Below are 21597 nucleotides of genomic sequence, written 5' to 3'. Positions count from 1 at the left end.
ACCAGGGTGAGCAACCTCGATGGACCAGAGTAAAGCAGCTTTATGTGTTCATATGAAGAGCAATGAGGTCGCCCGTGCGGAATTCAATACCTCCTAGGTGGTTGTCAGGGAAGAATAGAAGAAGAAGAAGAAGACTTCGTTCTTACATGCCAAATATATAGAACAGCTCTGCCTGCCTCCCTGAGCAACATGTTAGAAAGACGGGATATTAATGTGATGGCAGAACAACAAATGAATAGGTTGAGCAGACCGAGATTCTGCAGAGTGAGCCTCCCCAGGGAAGAGTTGTGAACGTTCGCCGCCATTTTAAGCCAGTCAAACGTTCCTAGGAATGCGCTATCCTTGGTAAGATTAAGAGAGTCTCGAGACTAATTGTAGCTATATTGTCTGCAGAAATCCTTCCAAAGACCTCAGGAGAACTTAGCTTAGGAGGGAAAAAAATGGATTGCAGTGATATTCAAATACAAGTAAACTTCAAAACAACGTTTATGAAGCAGAACTGGCACAGCTCAACGTTCGGGCGTCCAGAGGGAAGTTCTCATATGCTCGCTTCAATATTGGCAAGCTTCCACGTAGCACAGTTTAGGGGGGGATACACTTAATTGAGTCTATCATAGGCTTTTCTCTTTTTCTCCTGCAAATGAATATTTTAACAGATTAACACTCGCTCAGGCACGGGCTCATCCAAAAGCAAATCTGTGATCTCCGAAAGCCTCACCCTTTTCAAGCCCATTTAAGCACAAGGGGTAACTTGCTAAACAGCCTGTAGAATTCCTAAATCTTGGCAATCTCCCGTGGACATGATGCGTTGCTTGTCATACGGGTATCATTTCCAAGATCCCCCTTCTCTAGCAAATAAAGGGGGAAAAAATGATTTCCAGTAGCATTTTTTTTAAAGACAAATTATGACCGATGCTGGAATCATAAAAGCCAGTTGCACTTGGGCACCGAGAGACACGAGAGGAATCTTTGGAATGAGAGAGACAACTGCGAGATCCAGTGAGGAAAAAGGGGACGAGATTAGCCAAATTCCACATGCTGATGCATATTAACAAACGTCGGAGTAAGATAATAGAATGTGATGAAAGCGTTAGGAGGTTTTTAGAAGTATAGGATGGGGGGAAAGGGGGGGTTCTTGTTACCCTAGCAAGAGCCTCCATAATAGAAGGTAGTCTTCAAGAAGACACCTTTGTATGCCTGGCACATATCTGGCACTGTGCAGTGTGCTACACACAGAGATCAGACTGATAGTTGCTTGATATGGAAAGTCATTGGATTCATTTCTTGGACTAGGATCTCCATCTTGACTGGAGTTGCTAGAACAAGATAGAAGAAGTCCTTTCTCCATTTCTTCTAGGCCATTCCTACCGATGTAAGCCTAAATGGGCAGTTATGGGGAGCACAATAGGGCCATTGCCCCTCTTAACCAGAACCATCATACTGTCCAGGGAACAGATCTAACCACACTTCCTTTTATTCTCTTTGACTGTTTCCACACTGGGAACTTCACTGCCCCAGCTCCCATTCAGGAGCAAAAATTGGGGGTGGGTGAGGCTCACTGGGCCAAATGCTCCCCCAGGGGGGGCAGGAAGAGGAGGGGCAACCTGCTATGACTAAAACTCCAGGCTGCAGCCCGGCATGAAACCTCCAGTGCGTAAACGGTCTTTGTGTCGTATCTTCTCACCCAAACTGTCCATTTGTTCAGTGCGATTTCTGTCTAGCAGCATCTCTCTTACTGTATAATCTTTATCAGTTAACCCAGTGGTCCCCAACCACCGGTCCGGGGACCGGTGCCGGTCCGTGGATCAGTCAGTACCGGGCTGCTTCTCCCCCTTGTCCTCCTCCCCAGCTGCTGCCTCGGAAGCTGCCCTGCCGCTCTGCTGCCATCTCACCTTTGATGCTCTCCAGTGGCCACCACGGCTGGGGTTCCCCCTCGGCGTGGCACTGTGCAGCTGCTGCTGGCAATAGCCCCTCAGTGGGCAGCAGGAAGTCAGGGGTGCCGGCAGGAAAGCAAGTGGAGCAGGGGCTCAGGCGGCGGTGGCAACGTCCCTTGGCAAAAGACTACCCCCCTGGGCCTCAGTAAAATTGTCAAGCGTTGACCGGTCCCCAGTGATAAAAAGGTTGGGGACCACTGAGTTAACTCATCTGAGCCATTGAGTAGACAAAGGGGAGAGCTAATCCCATCAGCCTCCATCCAGGTATTGTCCATCTTTGAGACATGCTTCACCTGACTGTGAGTCATACTCCAGACAGCTCACTTCAATTACATCACACTTCAACTCATCTCTCAGGTTCACCTAGGGCTCCTAGCCAATCACCATTGACTTGTATCACATCATACCCCCCTGTGGGCAGTTTCTGGGCTAGCCTGGGAATTTCAAACCCTTTATCTGTCAGGACCTGAGCTCTGCTCTGTGTTTGTGTGTTGACCTCTCTACACCCAAAATCACTTTCCAAACTTGATGTCATCAACCCCGTCTCTTTCCTTCCTTGGACTTACTCGGGTGCACTATATGTTCTATTTCCCTATTTAACCTTTCCCCGCTATAAAACATAGTGTGTGTGTGTGTGTATGTTTTTTTCTTTGTGTTTCTTAATGAGATACAAAATCCTTGTTGGAACTAAATTAGGTCTGCTTATTTCAGGGTTTCTCCTAGGAGAAGAACCCCATAAAAATTGATAGGAAGATCTTCCTCTTGCAATATTTATAATTCCCCATAAATTCCTTTAAGGGATCCATTTCGGGTAACCTTCTAGCTAATGCAAATACCATATCTGTTCTCCAACCAATGACTAAATTGATTGAAGGGAGTAGCACGTAAATCCTGTTGACTATTCAGAATTCACGAAGGTGTGGAAGTCTTCCGATGACCACACAACCCTACTTTTTGATGGGAAAGGCAATCTGATACCTAGGAGGCACATGCAAGATTTTGGGCGGTTCGGGTGTATCAATACAGCAATATTTGGGAATACTAAATATTCAACAAAAAAGGACTGAGGCCCTTGGCTTCCCCCTCCCCCACCTCCACTCCACTACCACCCCCCAATCCCAAAGAACACTAACAATAAAGAAGAAAAGAGGAAAACTTTTGGGAAAATGTTCTTCACACCAACCCAAGCCTTCTCCAGTGTTGATCAGAAGTCCACAGCAGAGTCTCTCAAGCCACTCAGTACAGCAGGAGTTATGCTCAGAGCAGCAGTGAGCTAAAGCTACAGCCACACATTCTCCAAACCAGTCTCAAACAGCAATGAAGCCTAGCTCAGTCAGATCCTTGCTTTTATGCTCCCTGGCCATGCACAGAAGAATTTCAAAAAAGAGCTAATATGTGATTGGCTAAAGAACAGTTTCTCCCCTCATTTAAAATCCTATTTGCCAAATCCTACCCCTCTTCCCTCTTGTTACCTGAGAAGCAGGTAGGGAAAGCAAAGTTATTATGCTGGAATTTCATGTCTGAAGCCAGCAACAAGCTTACAACTTGCAAACCAAGATTTCGGTGCCATTTGCAAAAGGATTGCAAGGATTGGCTAAGCTCCCTCTAAAGGCCTTTTGCCACAAGTCTAAAAAGATGGATCTTTCCCCTCCATCCTGTTTCCCTGGAAACCAGAGCAAAAGGTGAGAAAGTCCCATAGTGAACTTCGTAACTTTCTATCCCTTTAAAAATCTCTCCAATAGCAAGCAGCACCTGTTCTGTTTGGCTGGATAATGCCAACTAAAACCCAAAATATTTTGGGATTTTGTGCAGCATGAACTCGTTTCTGAAACAGATTCTCTGATCTGTATTCAGCATAGAAAATATTTTTTTAAATTCCTCGTAAGTGTATTTTTTGGTAGTTTTTTTCGGTATGTGAGTGCACATACCTGATGATCATGTTAGCCATTCAGTCCAGTCTGACCCTTGGCAATCCTATTGATCTTGCACCGCTTCTTTTAGAATCATAGAATCACAGAATCATAGAGTTGGAAGGGGCCATACAGGCCATCTAGTCCAACCCCCTGCTCAACGCAGGATCAGCCTTAAGCATCCAAGAAAAGTGTGTATCCAACCTTTGCTTGAAGACTGCCAGTGAGGGGGAGCTCACCACCTCCTTAGGCAGCCTATTCCACTGCTGAACTACTCTGACTGTGAAAAAAATTTTTCCTGCTATCTAGCCTATATCGTTGTACTTGTAGTTTAAACCCATTACCCATTTTAGTTGTATACTGTGCTGGCCAGTGCCCGCTTTGATTGTATCTAACCACCGCATTCCTTGTCAGCCTGGTTTCCTATCACCACTGACCAATCCTAGCATAATTGCTTTCTCCATTGAGTTGGAGCACATGATATGGCCATAGTAAGTGAGCCAGAGTTTTGTGATTTTGCCTACCAGTGATTTAGCAGGCTTGATGTGCTGTAGTTTTATTTCCTTGTTTGTGACTTGTGCTGGCCATAGGATCCGTAGAAGCCTTCTCCAACACCAGAGTTCAAACAAATCAGCTCTCCTCTTTTCCATTTTCTTCATCGTCCAACTTTCACAGCCATAAGCGGCTACTGGAAATATGATAGATTGAACTAATCTACATTCAGTAATCAGGCCTATGTCCGAACCATGTTCAGTTCAAGCTTGTTATTGCCAAGTGACCCAGAGCAACTCGGCCTAGTGGCTGCCTTTATACCAGTAAGCAGCAAAGTAACGTATGAAACATCCGAAAGACACACCAACGTTGCATCGAATGCAGATAGGCTTTTGTCCTGTAATGAATTTCCTTTGCTTCAGGTTCTGTTGGTAATGATGTAACATGATCTCTCTGCTCTAGTTACTTGCAACATAATTCAGAAATACTCATGGAGATTGCATCATATTCAGATAATAAAAGGAAACTCATTAAGTAGCCAACTAGAAATATCTGCCCTCACTTTTTTGCCTCTTTACCGCACTTCCCATCTATATAGTGCCTAAAGTTTTTGCGAGTAAGGCTTATACGGTAGGAAACTAGAATGCTGGATTAACATTTCCTCTTCCCCCACTGCCTTGAAGTCTTCAGCGATTTTGGAGGGGTAACAAAAGATCCCCAAGGTAGACAGGCTATGTCCCTGTGGATCAGGGGAGATAGAAACTATGGCACATGTTCTTCTCCGTTCCCCTTTTCCCAAGAACCTCATACCAAGATTGTTCTTCCATCTATCAGCAGGTACCCTGGATGACCACCAGACCCAGTTTAGGCAAATTTCCGCTATACTCCCCAAAGAGCACTAGGATCCAGTGACCAGCACTGCCTCACGATCCCTGGCCCCAACCAGAGCCAGGGCTTTTTGGGTCCTGGATCCAACGTGGTGGAACGTGATGAGATCAGGGTCTTCTGAGGCCTTCATCATTTCCAGAGGCCCTGTGAGACTGATGTGTTCCACCAGGCCTATGGCTGAGATCAGGAAATTAACACCATGAAAACGCTGTCCTCCCTCCTCACAAAGCCAATAATGCTCCATCCTCAAACCAACCACCCAGCAGAAATGAAGTTCCCCTTTCACCTAACAGATGGGGCTTAACGTTAATAATATAAATTAATATAATTTAATGAATGATTCAATCTGGAAAGTTAAATGGTTATCAGTGTCACTTTATTACATGTACATGCTGTCGTTACCCGCCCTGAGCCAACCGGGAAGGACAGGCTATTAAAATTAAGTTATTGCTATTGTTAAAATTGCCACTTAGAGATGGAAATTCGTAGGTTATCAGCACTTAGTGCAAAGCTTTCTCCAACTGTTTAGAGAATTCACCAGTTACTGGTGTTTTAAGTGTATACATTGTAGTATCTTAATGTTCTTTTATTTATTGTTGAACTGTATTCCCTTCTGAACATGTACCTCCCACTAAAATTTATGCATAGGACTAATTTATATCATACGATGGATTGGAATATGGTAACATTTATGCTTGTCTATTGCGGTAATAGTAAAGATTGGCGTGGCCTTGAAGCTTGCTTTGTGACTTGGGGCCAGTCACACTCTTGCACCCTACCTCGCAGGGTTGTGAGCGGAAGGGAGAGGGATGTGTGTTGTGCTGAGCTCTTCAGAGGAGGAAGAGCAGGATAGAAATGTAGATAGACACTAGACGAATAAAAGTGTCGGTCACCCTTTTCAATGCCCAGTTAATGTAATCGGATTCACATCTGTTCAACCTATGTTTTTTATTACATTTGGGTTTTTGATTGGGAGAGGTAGCGCGTGCCAATTTTTAAAGCGAGGAAGCAAAAAAAAAAAAAAAAAAACATGGTTTATTCTCCAAGCACAAACTCCTCAGAATTCATAATTTCCTAGCAATAAGGAAACAGCTGGAATCCTGCGATTTGTAATACACAGCAGGAGAGCTTGCAACCAAGCAGGCTATCAGTGGGGTACAGCAGGCGCCCCCCCTTCCCTCACTCCCCCCCCCCCATGCTGTGTAGAGTGCGATAGAGGGTCTGGAGCAGGAATGTACTTTGGAAAGTAGGAAACCTGCAGAACAAGAGCAGTCATGGGGTAAAAAGGACCATCCAGCTATCCGATCCCATTGCGAGCTTGCGATTTTCCTTTTGACTTCAGCACAGAACGTTTGCTAATAGATAAAAATTTTCGGAAATAATGACGTTTCCTTTCATTGTGTGTGCACAGATACAATTGTCTCCTCCAGCTGTTGTGCTAGTTTAGACTACATTGTCACCTACCTCTTCAAGCACATATCAAAAGAAGGCAAGAAGCCCCTCAGATGTAGAGAGATTTCCCAAGATGGGCAAAGGTTACTGCTCTTTATGCAACAGAACTCAGAAGTGCTGCAGCAGGTAAACTGAGGAGCTGTTCTGTTTTGATTTTATTTATTTTTCTTTCTCTCTCTCTCAGCTCTTGTTTTCCTCATTGTAAACAAGTTCACAGTGTATGGAACTCTACATGATTATAATGTTGCTGGAAAAATGGGAGCCCCTTTTCCCCATCCAAACTGTATTTGGACAGGGAAAGTAATTTTTTTTTACTGGGCAGTTGTTGAGAATATCCTGTGTGCCTGGTGGGACACCATGTAAAGGACCCTCCTATCCACTCACATCAGGAGTTCCAAAACCAGAAGAGGCAGTGGTTCCACATCTGCTCTGATACCTGTTGCTAGCGCCATGGGAAAGAGCAAAATGGAAGTGAGCATCCAAGGATGCAGGAATTACATCCAGGGAGGCCCTAGTCATCACCTGCCTTCCCCTGCCCACTTCGGTTTCAAGATGGGCTTGTATATCTTCTCAGCCCTTGGTCTTTCAGTGAAGGTGGTAGCAGCCCCAGATTTCACGTTTCGCCATTATAAGACAAGTGATCTAACAAGGTGCGGAAGAGAAAGTGAACACTGAAAACTCGTGTTGCATTGACCTATGCAACCCTGCTCCTCTTTCTATACAGCCCTTCCCTATCCATCACACTAATGGTTACCGAGGCAGTTCAGCTGGTAGATGTTTAGCATGATCTTACATGTTGTACATGTATTCTGATTTATCTTTTGTCCGAAATGCAACCATTAACAATAATTTCATGATCTGGAGAAGGCCCAAGGTCATGGGAGCAGGCTGAGCTCATGTTCCGGTTTTGGGTAGAGGTGAGCCTCTTGTGGCGCAGGGTGGTAAGGCAGCTGACATCTGAAGCTCTGACCATGAGGCTGGGAGGTCGATCCCAGCAGCCGGCTCAAGGTTGACTCAGTCTTCCATCCTTCCGGGGTTGGTAAAATGAGTACCCAGCTTGCTGGGGAGTAAACAGTAATGACTGGGGAAGACACTGGCAAACCACCCCGTATTGAGTCTGCCATGAAAACGCTGGAGGGTGTCACTCCAAGGGTCAGACATGACTCGGTGCTTGCACAGGGGATACCTTTATCCTTTAACCACTTTTCAGTGAGTCTTCCTTCAGCCTAAGGAGACTTTCTTAAGTGGTTCCACCCCCAAAGTACAAGCTACTTAAGCTGAAAGAAGCCTTCAGACTTTGCTCAGTGGAGTCTGGGGGGGGGGGGGAGGAATCAGGGTACAATCAACCCCATTCCCACAAAGGCTGAAAGTGTTGGTGCACAGATTCTGATTTCCCCATGATAGATCGGTGGGTGTGTTAAGACTAGACCGTTAACTAAACCCCCTGATTAAATCTCTGTTTGGTTTTATAGGTGTCATTTGGGTTTACATTGGCTTTATAGGTGTAATCAAACTTGCTAAGACTAATAGAAGAGGTAGCAAATACTTCATTGAGCCAGAGCTTGCCTTGGTCACAGGAACGGTGGCTTCCATTTCAAACTCACCCAAGGTTTTATCGCCGTTATTTACTGTTCCAATTACTTGAGGCGATCTTCATTGCTTCCCAATAAAGCCAAGTAGAAACTGGCACGCAGCATATCATTTAGGGATGTATCTGACGGGCCTCCTCAGCAGCGTGTGACGTGTCAACGTTCTCGCGGCCGCTCCAGAGCATAAATCGGCAAACCAATCAGAATTCTCCCATTGCTGAATACTCTCCTCAGTGCTCTCTGAGCACACCGATCTGACCTGCATGAACGGCAGGCCAGCAGGCCCAGAGCTTGGATTTCCAGGCGTCTGCCTGCCTCACGACCCGAACGTCCTGTTTTGTGTTAATGACGCTTGGCAATCCCCGAAATTTACGGCGTACGGACGCGCCGCGATCCGTCTTTATTAGCTTCGCAATCTGCGGAATACATTATATTTAGTTTGAATGCAGGCTTTCAGGTCCTCTTTTAAATATTAATGACCGGCCTCCCGTAGTCAGCATAAATATGATTTGCATTAGCGCGAGTCATGCCGTATCGAGTGCCTCTGATGTCAGCCGCCCGGCGTGCTCGTATCTGACATCACCTCCCGAGGTCACTGCCAACGCTGACCTTTCTCCTCGCTCCCCGTTTCTCGAGCCTCGGAAGCTCTTTTGAATTGATTCGGGATTTTGACTCTTCCCTTTTATGAGGCAGTAAAATTGATAATTATTCAGATGGGAACTGAGTGCTGAGTGAAAAATCAATCCCGACCCGCTCTCTGCTGCGGATAAAATTACTTCTGACTCTGCCGGTCTGAACGGATGGCCGGGGTAAAAGCAGCAGGCAGGGGGCGGCGGGAAGAAGGAGCTGGACGCAGCTAATAGCCTGGAGGGATGGCTTTGGGAGAGGAGGGAGGGAGGGGAGCCAGTTGGGGGTGGTTATCAGCCATGATGGGCTCATTGATTATATGTTTACATCAGGTTTCCATTGGGTTATAAATCAGCCCTGAATAGAAACAGAACCCAAGGCCTTGCCTCTGACCGGCGGGACCATGAATTAGATTATTCTCATTTTCACACTCAGATGAAAAGTGAGCCATTGATTATTCATCGGCAGGCCATTAAACCCCCCCGGCTCAAGAGCCGATTTGACTATCAGGGATGCTAATGAACAAGGCTCTTGCTTCCCAACTGGAGGTTTCAGTTTTCCAGGCAGCTGTGCCTTGTAAGTAATGCCTAACCCTATTAAAAGGGAAAAGGGTTATTACAAATTGCTTAACAGCGCTAGAGAACGGCACCCTAATGACTAATTGTGCCGGGAGCTTAAAGAGGGGTTGTCAGTTCTTTAAGATGATGCGATTGAGCCAAATATTCCACCACGACCCAGGCCGCCCCGACCTGATTCGGTGTGCTTCACCAGAAGCCTTATTTGTGCTGTGTTTCTTCTGAAATGTAAAGGGAGTGGCTCGAAGTATTTGCATGTGACCTTTAAAAGCCTGGAGAGAGATTTGGCTTAACCAGCCAGAACGCAATCGAGGTGAGAACATCTTCCGACAAGACATTGCGCAGATTCGACCTATGCCGTTGAAGGCACAATTTATAGAAAGGTTTGGCTGTCTCTAGGCCAGACTTTTTCAACCTTTTGACCCTAGAGGAGCCCCTGAAATAATTTGTCAGATTTCGTGGAACCCCGGAAATGATGTCAGCTGGCCACGCCCCCACCACACCCCCAGAACTGACATCACCCCCTGCATCCTTAGCCCTTCTTTTGCTCCCTCCCCCCGCCTTTACTTCTACTATGGTGGCTCTGCCTCATGTAGGCTGGAAAGAAGAGTAGGAGCTGAGAAGACAGCCCGCCCCTCCATATACCCTGCCATTTCAGAGCTCCTGCAGACACCCCCCCCCCCAGACCTGTAGACCTGGTTGAGAATCCCTGCTCTAGGCAAATTGCACCAACCCTTCTTCCTGGCCCGATTTTCCGAACTATGTTGGCTGTACTGCCTTTTACTGCCACCCCCATGCTTGTTTCTAACCATCAGAAGAGCCCCGTGCAGCTGGGAATAATAGCAGCACAATACCTAGGACAGCTGGGGAAAATGATCGTGCAGCATGAGAACAACCTGTGTGGGGTTGTTCTCAGGGTTCAGTAACTGTTGATGCCAGCTACACTTCAGCTCCAATGGGAGGATGGATATAACTCTTTTAAGATAAAATAAGGGCTCAAGGAGAAGAGAGCCTTTTAAGATAAAATAAGGGCTCAAGGAGAAGAGAGCCTTGTCCTTGAAAACCAGGTGGGCCTGGTTTTAACTGTCCCACTAGAGCAGGCTTTCTCAACCAGGGTTTCTTGACAGGCCTGGAAGGGTTTCCTGAATGGGTGGGAATTAATTTGTATAGAATCATAAGGGTTGGAAGGGATCTCCAGGATCATCTGGTCCAACCCGCTGCAGAATGCAGGAAATTCACAACTATCTGCCCACCCCCAGTGACCCCAATTCCATGTTCAGATGATGCCCCCCCCAAAAAAATAACATAGAATCCTAGGCCAATCTGGCCTGGAGAAAATTCGCCTCCCAACCCCAAAGTGGCGATGATAATCTCCCTGGGCATGCAAGACAGGGCCAAAAGAGCCCAAGCATAGACACAATGACTTCTGCTCACCCACTTACAGTCTGCCTACGTTCACAGAATCATCATTTCTGTGAGGTGGCTATCTAGCCTCTGCTTAAAAACTTCCAAGGAAGTTTTTTTTTAATTTGATAAGCCTTTATTGGGTGATATGACTATATATGGTCATGTTGACCTGTGCGCTCCCCTCCCCAATGGTCAGTGATGGGCCTGGAGAGGGTGGGAAGGTGAGGCATGTACACAGCTATGCTTCCCAACCATATTCTACACGATCACACCACTTTTGAGGCTTCTCAAAGTCTGAAGAATGGTTCAGGAGCTTCTCAATGGTAAGAAAGTTGAGAAAGGCTGCAGTGATTAACTCTTCTGCTAGGATATTGCGGAGGTGATAGATAAGGAGAAGTTGTTCCATGAGAGGGAAGGAGGGGGTCAATGGAAAACCAGATAAGATTTTGTAAAAATTTAATCATCAGGCACACAGAAACCCCTGATCAGGGCTGGAAGGGGGGAGCAGGTTAAGTCTTCTACCCATTCCATTTTCCTGACCTGAAAATGGACCTCTGGATCTAAGGCGGCGAATAGCATTTCCTTGGGCCTTTTCAGGTTGGATAAAGGCTGCAGGGGGAAGGCTTATAGACACACATCTCCCCTGCTGCTGTACTAATCAGAACTGGAAGAAACTGGTATCTCCAGTCATGGAGCTCCCAGTGTTATATCCAGTTTGTCCCTGGGCAACCATTGTAAAATTAGTCCATAATAGTGCTTGTAACATAATAAATCATATATTTAGACTAGAGTATGTACTTCCAACGTGGTGTAGTGGTTAAAGCATCAGACTATGTTCTGACCGATCCATGTTTGAATTCCCACTCTTCCAAAGAAGCTCATTAGGTGTTCTTGGGCCACAGGATGGCAGTCCTGAGGGAGGAAAAAGGAAAGTTGTGAAGTTGTGAGACACTTTGGGTCCTCATTGGTAAGAAATGCAAATAAATATGTTTTGCATGCACAGTGGTATATTCAGGGTTGAAATACTCCTTGGTCCTGTGAAATAGGATGCCTTCTAACTTCAGAACGGTCATCTCTGTGGTGCAGATTTTCCCACGCTCTTGATTGGTTAGAACAGGCTTTCTCAATCAGAGTTTCTTGACAGCCCTGGATGGGTTTCCAGAATGGGTGAGAGTGAATTAATTTTTATATATGATCTTTCTATTGTCTGATATTGATGCCTACGTTACCAATAGAGTTGCACTGTTTGCTCTCGCCACTAGGAAAATTAGGTCCAAGTGGTGCAATCAGGATGAAAACCCTAATCATTATGGTTCCTTTTTATCTGTGTAACTTTTTATTACCAGGTAGGAACTCAGTTGACAACTTTTAAACTCCTCGTGATCTTATCAGTTTGATGTCTTAATTTTTAACTGATTTTGTATAGAACAGTCAATTTGTTTGAAATGGCCAACAGCTGACCAATAAACTGAATCTGAATATATATTTTTAATGTGTTAAACATCTGTTAAGTTTGTTAAACAACCCGCCCTCCCCCTCCCAAAATGACCAATGATGGGCCTGAAGGGCGTGGGAAGAGGCGGGGCCTCGGATGGACAGGTACACAGCTCTGCTTTACCAACCAAAATCTGCACAATCGTGCCACTTCTGGGGTTTCCTGAAGCCTGAAGAATGTTTCAGGGGGTTCTCAATGGTAAGGAAGTTGACGGAGGCTGGGGTAGAATGACTGGAATTAACACCTCTTTAGTTAACATCTCTAAGGATTAGGAATCAGGAGACTGCCACTATGGTCTAGGATGCTGAAACCACATAATAGATTAGAGGGTCAGCGGAGGGCATTTATTCCATTACATCTTGGGGAGGAAGCCACTTCTGAGACGGTGTACAAAGTGGTTGAGAATGAGTTTTCAGGGGATTTTCTTTCTTTTAGTTGGCTAGTCCATTCTACTGAAGCACTAAAACAAATTGGTCCTGGACGCAGTTGGTGCTGCCCTCACTGGCAAAGAGGAACTGTTCTAGAAAGTATTTTCCACGTGTCTGGAATGAAAGATGCCCTGTTGTGCGTTGTTTCTGATTTGATTATACGGTCGGTTTTTGTTTAGCTTCCCCGGCCAGCTTCTCTTTTAAGAGCTAATGCAAGCTGGGGCGGGATTGCCAAAGGCCGCCTCCTTGAAACCAATATCTTTGTGGTTTTGTTTGCCTTTTCCTTTATGGCAAATTACAAGTACAAAAAAAACCTGCCGTTCAGTTCCTGCAAAGGGCTAAACAAAGCCCACGTCTTTGGTTTCGACTGTTCTTTTGAAGAGGCAAGGGGGAAAGAATCCTTGAGTTGAAGGCATGATGCAGTCACTTTTATAAGTTGCTGTGGTGTCAATAGAACCTTTGTGAATCCAATTAAAAAGTCTAGGAAAGTAGCTTTTCTGGGATGCCATTTCTGCCTGGCATCTCAGAGTTCACCGTAGCCCCGCAAAGGAATCAGCGGTGCTTCCTCTTGCTGAACGTATACAGTATTTTGACATAGGCTTTGGTCCTTCCTTCATAACTAAATGTCCAATTGCTGGGGTTTTTGTTCTGCTAGTAAGCAGTGGGGAAAGCAGCAGCATGTCTTGCAAAGGCTAGCTTACAAAAAGGTTTAAAATTAGCCTGCCTCATGGTCGGGCAGGGTGTGTGTGTGTGTGTGTGTTAAAATTTGTTATTAATAGAATGCTTTAATGTTTATTGTGTTTTTCATACTAGCAAAACCGTGATCATGTCTGTTTGCATTTCATTTAATGTCCTTTGCACTGCATGGCGTGTTATCTTTTCGTCCCCTACACCCAGCAGTAAAAACCTTTTGAGCTCATGTCACAAACGGTCTTGTTGAGTGTTAGTTTGTCACGCAGACAAGTAGGTGAGATGGATCTAGTGGTCCATCAGAGGAATGCACAGATCTTTCCCCTCCTCTCCATCAGCCTTGGAAAAATGTGCTTCTGGGGTCACAGGTCCTGTGTGGACTGATAGCCATACGCACCAGGAAGGGCAGGAATGAAATTTCTTCCTCCTACCACTTCCATCAGCTGTCTTTTGCTCTGAATCCAACTGGATGGCTTCCCTCTGTGATGTCTTCAGTTCAGTAGAATCAGGCAGGAGGATGAGAGACAGGACAGTACACAACAATATATATTTGTATATTTTGCCTATATTTGTGTGGTATTTATTGCATTTCCGATCAGCCCAGCAGTTGCTGTTGGCATGTCGACAGGTGACAAGAGCCAAGGCATCACCCTTTTCCCTCCCTCGCATGCAGGATTTTCCCTTTTTTGTCTTCTTTCTTGCTGAGCAGGGTTTAAGTCTGTTTTCGTCTCATTTGTACATCTGTGGCTGTCCCACCTTCTTGCAGTAATATAAATATTTTAATATTCCCCCAGCCCAGGGAACTGAGGAAAGAGACAAAATCACGTTCCTATATTTTGATATGGAAAACAAAAGGCATTTTTAAAGTTCAAAATAAACAAAATGCTTTATTCAATTTAGAGGAGAAAAGGTCAGGTGAAATCAGCAGTAGGGCATTTGAGGGGAACCGATAAAACCGATAAGAAAACCAATAATAAAACTTTGTAATCATGTTAACTCCAGATAATTTGTTGCCAACAAATAAGTGTTTCTTCTATTCAAAAAGGTCTTTTAAACTTTTGAGGTGAGAAGCTTTCTTTTCAGTTTCAGCTTAAACAGTGCAGCTTACGTTTCTGACTTTCACTAACTCTTAAAATCTAGAAGGCAAAAACATACAGCCCAGAGAGCCAGCTTGGTGTAGTAGCTAAAAGCAGCGGCTTCTAATCTGGCGATCCGGGTTGGATTCCCCACTCCTCCACATGCAGCCAGCTGAGTGACCTTGGGCTAGTCACAGCACTGATAAAGCTGTTCTGACTGAGCAGTAATATCAGGGCTCTCTCAGCCTCACCTCCCTCACAGGGTGTCTGTTGTGAGGAGATGAAAGAGAAGGCGATTGTAAGGCATTTTGAGACTCCTTCGGGGAGAAAAAAGTGGCATATAAGAACCAACTCTTCTTCTTCAAGTTCCCAGAATCTTTCTATACAAACAGGCCAGGGAGCACTCCTCTTTTAAGATTTATCTCCCTTTTCACTGGGCAAGGATGACTTCTCTTAACGAGAAAGCCACTTCTCTTCTTGGTTTGAATGGAGATCCTCTCTGATCCTCTCACCCTTTCCCAGTCCACAGTCAGTGCTTAACTGTCTCTTCTTCAACTGTCAGTTTCAAACTGTCGTTTCTTAACCACCTCCCTCAGCAGAATTCCATTTAAACTGCCTGTCACTCAGAGGTTCTCAGATTCTGTTAGGCATTAACTTGTAACAGTCTGTCACAACCCGTTCTCGGTATTTTCCTATGACAGGCGCAGCTTTTGTGTGCTGCCTTCCCCAAAGCTGATCTTCCAAAAATTCTCAGGCTAAACTCTTGAGGAGGGCTTTGGTCAGTGATCAACTGGCAAAGCTGCAGGTGTGGTAACGTTCTGCATGAGCAACATTTGGTTGTTGTTTTATGGCAGGGGTAGTCAGACTGCGGCCCTCCAGATGTCCATGGACTACAATTCCCATGAACCCCTATGAGCGTTCGCTGGCAGGGCCTCATGGGAATTGTAGTCCATGGACATCTGGAGGGCCGCAGTTTGACTACCCCTGTTCTATGGTATATTTCTGTGTATGACTGTTTGAGAAGCTGCCTTGGGGCCCTCCTTGGCAAGGGAAGGTGGGATCAAACCTTTTAAGAATAAATGAGTTCGGAAGAAACAGGTTAAAATGTAAATTAAATATGCACATGTGATATTGGGCCTAGAAATCAGAACTGTATCGATCAGTTAAGGTAGAAATGGACTAACCACCACACTAAACTGGCTTTGCTTCCTGTGCAGAGTCACCGTGTAATCCTATGCAGAGTGCTCTGAATTCACTAAAACCAGTGGGATTTACAGTGGACAAGACTGCACTAAGAGGTGGAAATCCCAGCTGCTTAAGGCCCACCATGATGCTAACCTAGTTCAGTTACAACCCACCCACCCCTCCCAACGGATGCTGGATTGAGGGGGTGGAGTGGAAGAGCTCTGCAGATTACCACCCCCCCCCCGGACCTGGAAAGTCTGCAGGCAGCTGTTAGGGAACTCACCAGGAGAGTCAGCTTTCACGGGTCAGGGATCTGCAGCCTACGAACCTCAGAGGAAAGTGGAAGGAGGAGGGGGTGGTCAGGGATGGGGGACGGAAGGCAATTGGCTGTCCACTGGACAGACAGGCAAGCTGGTTGGAGGAGGAGGCACTGAGGGGCCAGACAGCCGCCCTGAATGGTTGTTAAGCACCGAGTGGCATTTAAGCTATGAGACACGCTCCTCCCCCAAGACCTTACCAGAAATATATAGTGGAACATATAATGAAACATATTGATCACAGGAGTGTTTCAGGCTATCCCTCCCCAACAAATACTGAAAATTGCTTAATAATTCTGTCTTTCCGCAAACTCTAGGAACAAGTCTGAGCGCTCATGGAATTCTTCTGGTGGTCTTCTGTTGACTAAGTCAGCTTCGCCATTACTGCAAATTCTCTAGTCTTCTCCGACCAGAAGTCCATGTCAGGAAGTTGGCCTTTTTCAATAACAATACGAAGAGCTTCTACCAGAACATGGGTGCTTTCAGTTTTCAAGTTAACAGCCCAAGGCTTTTAGCAGTATGGCCCTTTAGTCAATTCTGTGGATCACGAGGCCAGATAAAACAATCTGAGGTCTCTAATATTTCAAAAACAGGCCCTGGTCAAGGCAATCATTTTCAGTGTCCATTAAGTGTCTTGTAATCAGGAGTCAACCTTCATCAAGATTATCCTGAATGTCTCTTTGTTTAAAAGCAGCCAAGTGGCTATAACAATTATTGTATTTATTTATTGAATATTTTACATTTGTTGTTGTTAGGTGCGAAGTCGTGTCCGACCCATCGTGACCCCATGGACAATGATCCTCCAGGCCTTCCTGTCCTCTACCATTTCCCGGAGTCCATTTAAGTTTGCACTGACTGCTTCAGTGACTCCATCCAGCCACCTCATTCTCTGTTGCCCCCTTCTTCTTTTGCCCTCAATCACTCCCAACATAAGGCTCTTCTCCAGGGAGTCCTTCCTTCTCATGAGGTGGCCAAAGTGAGTTTCATCTTCAGGATCTGGCCTTCTAAAGAGCAGTCAGGGCTGATCTCCTCTAGGACTGACCGGTTTGTTCGCCTTGCAGTCCAAGGGACTCGCAAGAGTCTTCTCCAGTACCAGAGTTCAAAAGCCTCAGTTCTTTGACACTCGGCCTTCCTTATGGTCCAACTTTCACAGCCATACATATATTTTACATATGCTGGTTTTATTTTATGCCTATTGATAAAGGTGGTTACTCCGAATTGTATCTGGTCATTGGAGGCATTAGTATGCATGTCTATCTTGATTTTATTGAGGCTATGCTAAAAGCCTTGAGTTTTTCACTTGATTAATAAACACTGTTACTATATTTTTAAAATTGTCTCCCACCCCATAGAGGCTTACGTTCCTTTCCTTTGCGTTGACCTTTTTAGGTTCTTGACTTTTGTTTGGTTGAGGATATTTCCTGCTTTCAGTTTGCTACGCACAGTTACAAAATAACACCATATCCTTCGGGGTCTTAGTTCACTGTCTGGGACAACTTTCAGAGCCCGTTAATTGATTTTGTGCAGCAATCTCTCTGTGTGTCCGAGCCTGGGTCTGTTTGCGTGCATTTGCGAGCGTGCATTTTGTGGCTGCACTTTATAAAAAGTGAGGCATCTTTCCCTGGCCTTCGAGATTCCTTATGCAGTTCACGCGAGTCGTTTTTCAGGGTCAGGTGGAAGCTTGGCTTCGAAAAGCAGCACCTATTCATGAATGGAAACAAAACAAAACAGAACAAAACAACCCTGCTGTTTGGCTTTCAGGGAAGAGGTGGGGAGAAATGGTTAGAAGGTGTCAATGGGAGAGGAGTACCCTAAGGCTAGGCAGCTGGGGTATGTGTGTGCGTGTGTGTGTGTGTGTGTATATATATATATATATATCTGCTTTTGTTTATCAGTTTCTGGTTTATGTACCCTGTAGGCCAGCAGATGAAACAATTGCTCCGACAGGGTCAGCTGCTGGTCAGAAGCAAAGGAAGAAAGGACTTTGCACGGAGACCCGTCAGCCATCATTTTCGCCCAGCTGGCACCTGCTACTGGTACCCGGCAGGAGGGTGAAAGGTCAAAGAGGCAGTTGTTCTAAACTCGGCGATGGCTTAAAGGGACTTGTAGATTAATCTGCTTTATTAACTTCCGTATATTAGATAACTATTGCGGTGAATGAAAGCATGTCTTCCCGAATAAGTACCGTCACCTCTTTCTCGTTTAAATTGGCTTCTGAGTAATGAATATTAAATAGAAAGCGTTTTCCGGGGTAATTAAATGAAAACATTAGGATGCCGGGGTTTGCATCTTATTTGTAACTTTGCTGCATATTTATAACACGTCGTTTCCCTTATAGAGTGTTTAGAGGAGAAACAAACGGCCGCGGTGTTTTAAATGAACGGATAAAAGGCCAGCCCGCGCTAATTCGACGTATTTCTTTGCGACCCTTTTCAAGATGGGAAGGCAGAGGAGTCGGAATTTCAGTGTGCAAAGAGGATGCGGTCTTTGGGGATGGGGGAGTGTTTTGGTTTTGAAATTAAATGGATATTGCCAGACGGCAAGATTTCGTCGAAGGCTTGCTCAGCCATCTGCCCCTCGTCCCTTACACAGGCCCTGTTCGTGAGCCGTTGACCTTTTCCTTCTTTAAGTTTAAGTTTAAACTTTAAGTTTAAAGTTTTTCTTTCTAAAACTTTTAAACTTATTTTTAAAACTTTTTAAAGCCTTTCTTCCACCGGTCTCAAAGAATCTCTCCCCCCCCCCTCATATTATCCTCACAGCAACCCTATGAGGTAGGCTAGATTGAGAGGGTGTGACTGGCCCGAGGTCACGCCACAAGCGTCATGGCAGAGTGGGAAGTCAGAGCTACGCCACCACCCCCACTATGCCCCAGATCGCAGCTTACTTCTTTGATCGTGCTGCTTCTCATGAACATATTGAGTGTGTTTGTCCCATTATTTAAAAAAACAAGCAGGGAAAATATTTTGTATTATGCTAAACTGATCCTGGGTGAGAGGATAGGGATGCCAGCCTCCAAGGGCTGCTTCGGAGGGGGGACTTAGGGATGCCAGGCTCCAGGTGGGACCTGGGGACCCCCTGGAATTATAGTTTACCTCCAGACTAAAGAGATCAGTTCCTCTGGAGGAAATGGCTGCTTTGGGGGGGCGGTGGAGTCCATAGTCCATACAACACTGACGATCCTCCCTGCACTATAATCCAACACATTCCCAGCTCCACACCCACCCAAGTATTCTAGTATTTCCCAACCCAGAGCTGGCAACTCTATGGGAGGGACATTTCTTGTTCAGAGATGTGCACCTCTCAATGCCAGTCGCTTGCAGCTGGATGCTAGGCTATATGGTTTGGACCAGCAGAGTCAAATGGCATGATCTGGGTGGCTGCCCCCAGGTTGGAACTTACAAGACTCACTTCCCACCCCAACCACCCTGAGTCCGGTCCTGGACCGGAATCAATACGTTTGAACGGGATGTGTTGAGGGACATTCCGGGATGACTTTGCTGTTTGCAGAATGTGAATATATATTAATCCTTGGGGACGTTGATGGCGTGACTGCCAGATCACCTCCTGCAATGTCGAGAAAGGCAAAAACGAAGGACGACTGATCAGTTTGGCCTATGAAAAGGTCGTCCTCCAGGGTTATAACATGCAGTCAGTTAGACCTTCACAGCTTGAACATGTAATGTTAACAGGGTCGGAGCCGAGTTAAGCAAACCTGCAGCTGGTCTATAACATCTATACTGGATCTGAGAAAGTGAAGATGTCACAACCCTGGGGTGCAGATCCAAAAGTCCCCTTAGGACAAGCACAAAGGTGTCCCTGGCGTTGGGAAACCAAAGGCCTTTGAGGCCAAGGCAGCAATTACAGGAGATCAACGTCAACAGATAGGCATTGTCAAAGACGAGGAACAAAAGACAACCAGACTAGTTATACGCTTAACTCAACGTCAGGCGGGAAGTCCGCTTTCCCACCGTAACCATGCTTGATCTATCGAAGTATCAAAATAAGAGACCCTTCACCTATCTCACAGCCAAGTGCGAGATCCGCAGCTGGACTGTGATACATACCAAAAGGGAATACAGATAAGATCCTTCAGAGCCTGTCAAAAGTGTAGAGCAAAGGGGGGGGGTGCTGCTTCAAAGGGCCTAGGGAAGTGCAGTCCAACTCCAGAGTGAGAGGAACGGAAGGAAGTTGGCATGGGCCAGGCATGGCACATGACAGAAGGTCTCATTGGCATTACCAAAAGTCAGTTTTCACTGCTTTTAAGAGGGTCAGAGTTCCCTATTAAAAGAATGAATAACGTACGCCAAGTTAGTTAGTGTGTTTGGTTGCCATAAGAGAGACACAATCATGACTCCCTCCTGCAGAGTTCGACCTGATCTCCTGCAGCAATGCAGCATGGGCCCAGGACACGATGGGCGTTGCCTTCCGCACCACCAACGGCCAGGAACAATCCAAACCCTGGTCATCCCCAAGTGTGCTGTTGGAGTTGGTATGTTCAGCCAAGAATTGAGAGGGACAAGTTTGTCTCCACTCAGTCGTGAAGCTCATCCAGTTACCTCGATCCAGTTGCATTCTCTCTCAGCCTGGCCTTCTTAACCGAAGGGGAAATGTTACGCAGATGTCCTGCACCTTGTCCGCCTTCAAAGCATCCGTGTTTCCTAGGCTTGAAACAAAAGACTGAATAGCCCAGACCAGGCCAAGCTTTGTCAGAGCTTGGAAGCAAAGCAAAACCAGTCGTTTCAGTCCCTGCAACCTTCTGTGCAGCCGGAGAACTTTAAAAACGCACAAAACCTGGCACGAATAACTATACTTCCACTTCATCTGAAGATGCTTAGACACTCAAGGCTTGGCTTTTCCATCAATTTGTTTATTCATTTCATTCATTGATGCCCTGCTTTAGAATCATAGAGTTGGAAGTCACCTCCAGGGTCATCTAGACCAGGGGTAGTCAACCTGTGGTCCTCCAGATGCCCATGGACTACAATTCCCATGAGCCCCTGCCAGCATTTGCTGGCAGGGGCTCATGGGAGTTGTAGTCCACGGACATCTGGAGGACCACAGGTTGACTACTCCTGGTTTATGAGATACTACCAAGAAAGACTGGGGCTACTATGCAGACCTGTGCAGGTTAGTAGTTAAGAGCAGCAGCTTCTCATGTGGCAAGCCGGGTTTGATTGCCCTCTCCTCCACATGTAGCCAGCCGGGAGACCATGGGCTGGTGACAGTCCTGACAGCGCTGTTGAGACCAAGCAAAAGTTCTGTCAACCTCACCTCCCTCACAAGGTGTCTGTTATGGAGAGAGAAAAGGAAGACGATTGTAAGCCCCTTTGAGACACCTTCAGGCAGTGAAAAACGGGGCATAAAAATCAACTCTTCTTGGGCGGGAGGCAATGACAGACCACCTCTGCTCATTCCTCGCCTTGAAAAACCCCACAAGGGGTCTTCAGGTGTTGGTTGTGACTTGACAGCACTTAGATTGTCATGAAACAGTGGCAAAAATATTGTTCAGATGTTCGGTGCTCCTTCAACTGC

The 21597-nt window shown here is 45.9% G+C and overlaps 1 protein-coding gene across 2 annotated transcripts in view; it reads left to right on the top strand.

Annotated features, from left to right (window-relative positions):
- The window catches only part of RANBP17 (RAN binding protein 17), a 270399-nt gene that overhangs the window by 220543 nt on the left and 28259 nt on the right, over window positions 1-21597 (top strand). The window contains exon 25 of one of the 2 annotated variants that reach the window (XM_077312908.1): window positions 6636-6802. The exons of the other annotated variant lie outside the window; for it this stretch is intronic. Within the exon in view, the coding sequence (XP_077169023.1) occupies window positions 6636-6802 (167 nt within the window). The remainder of the gene's footprint in view (window positions 1-6635; window positions 6803-21597) is intronic. 2 annotated transcript variants of the gene reach the window in all.

The sequence above is a fragment of the Paroedura picta genome, chromosome 1 (assembly GCF_049243985.1).
Source record: "Paroedura picta isolate Pp20150507F chromosome 1, Ppicta_v3.0, whole genome shotgun sequence".
Lineage (NCBI taxonomy): Eukaryota > Metazoa > Chordata > Lepidosauria > Squamata > Gekkonidae > Paroedura > Paroedura picta.
The sequence above is the reverse complement of the archived record's forward strand: the minus strand, read 5'-3'. Positions and strand labels throughout refer to the sequence as shown.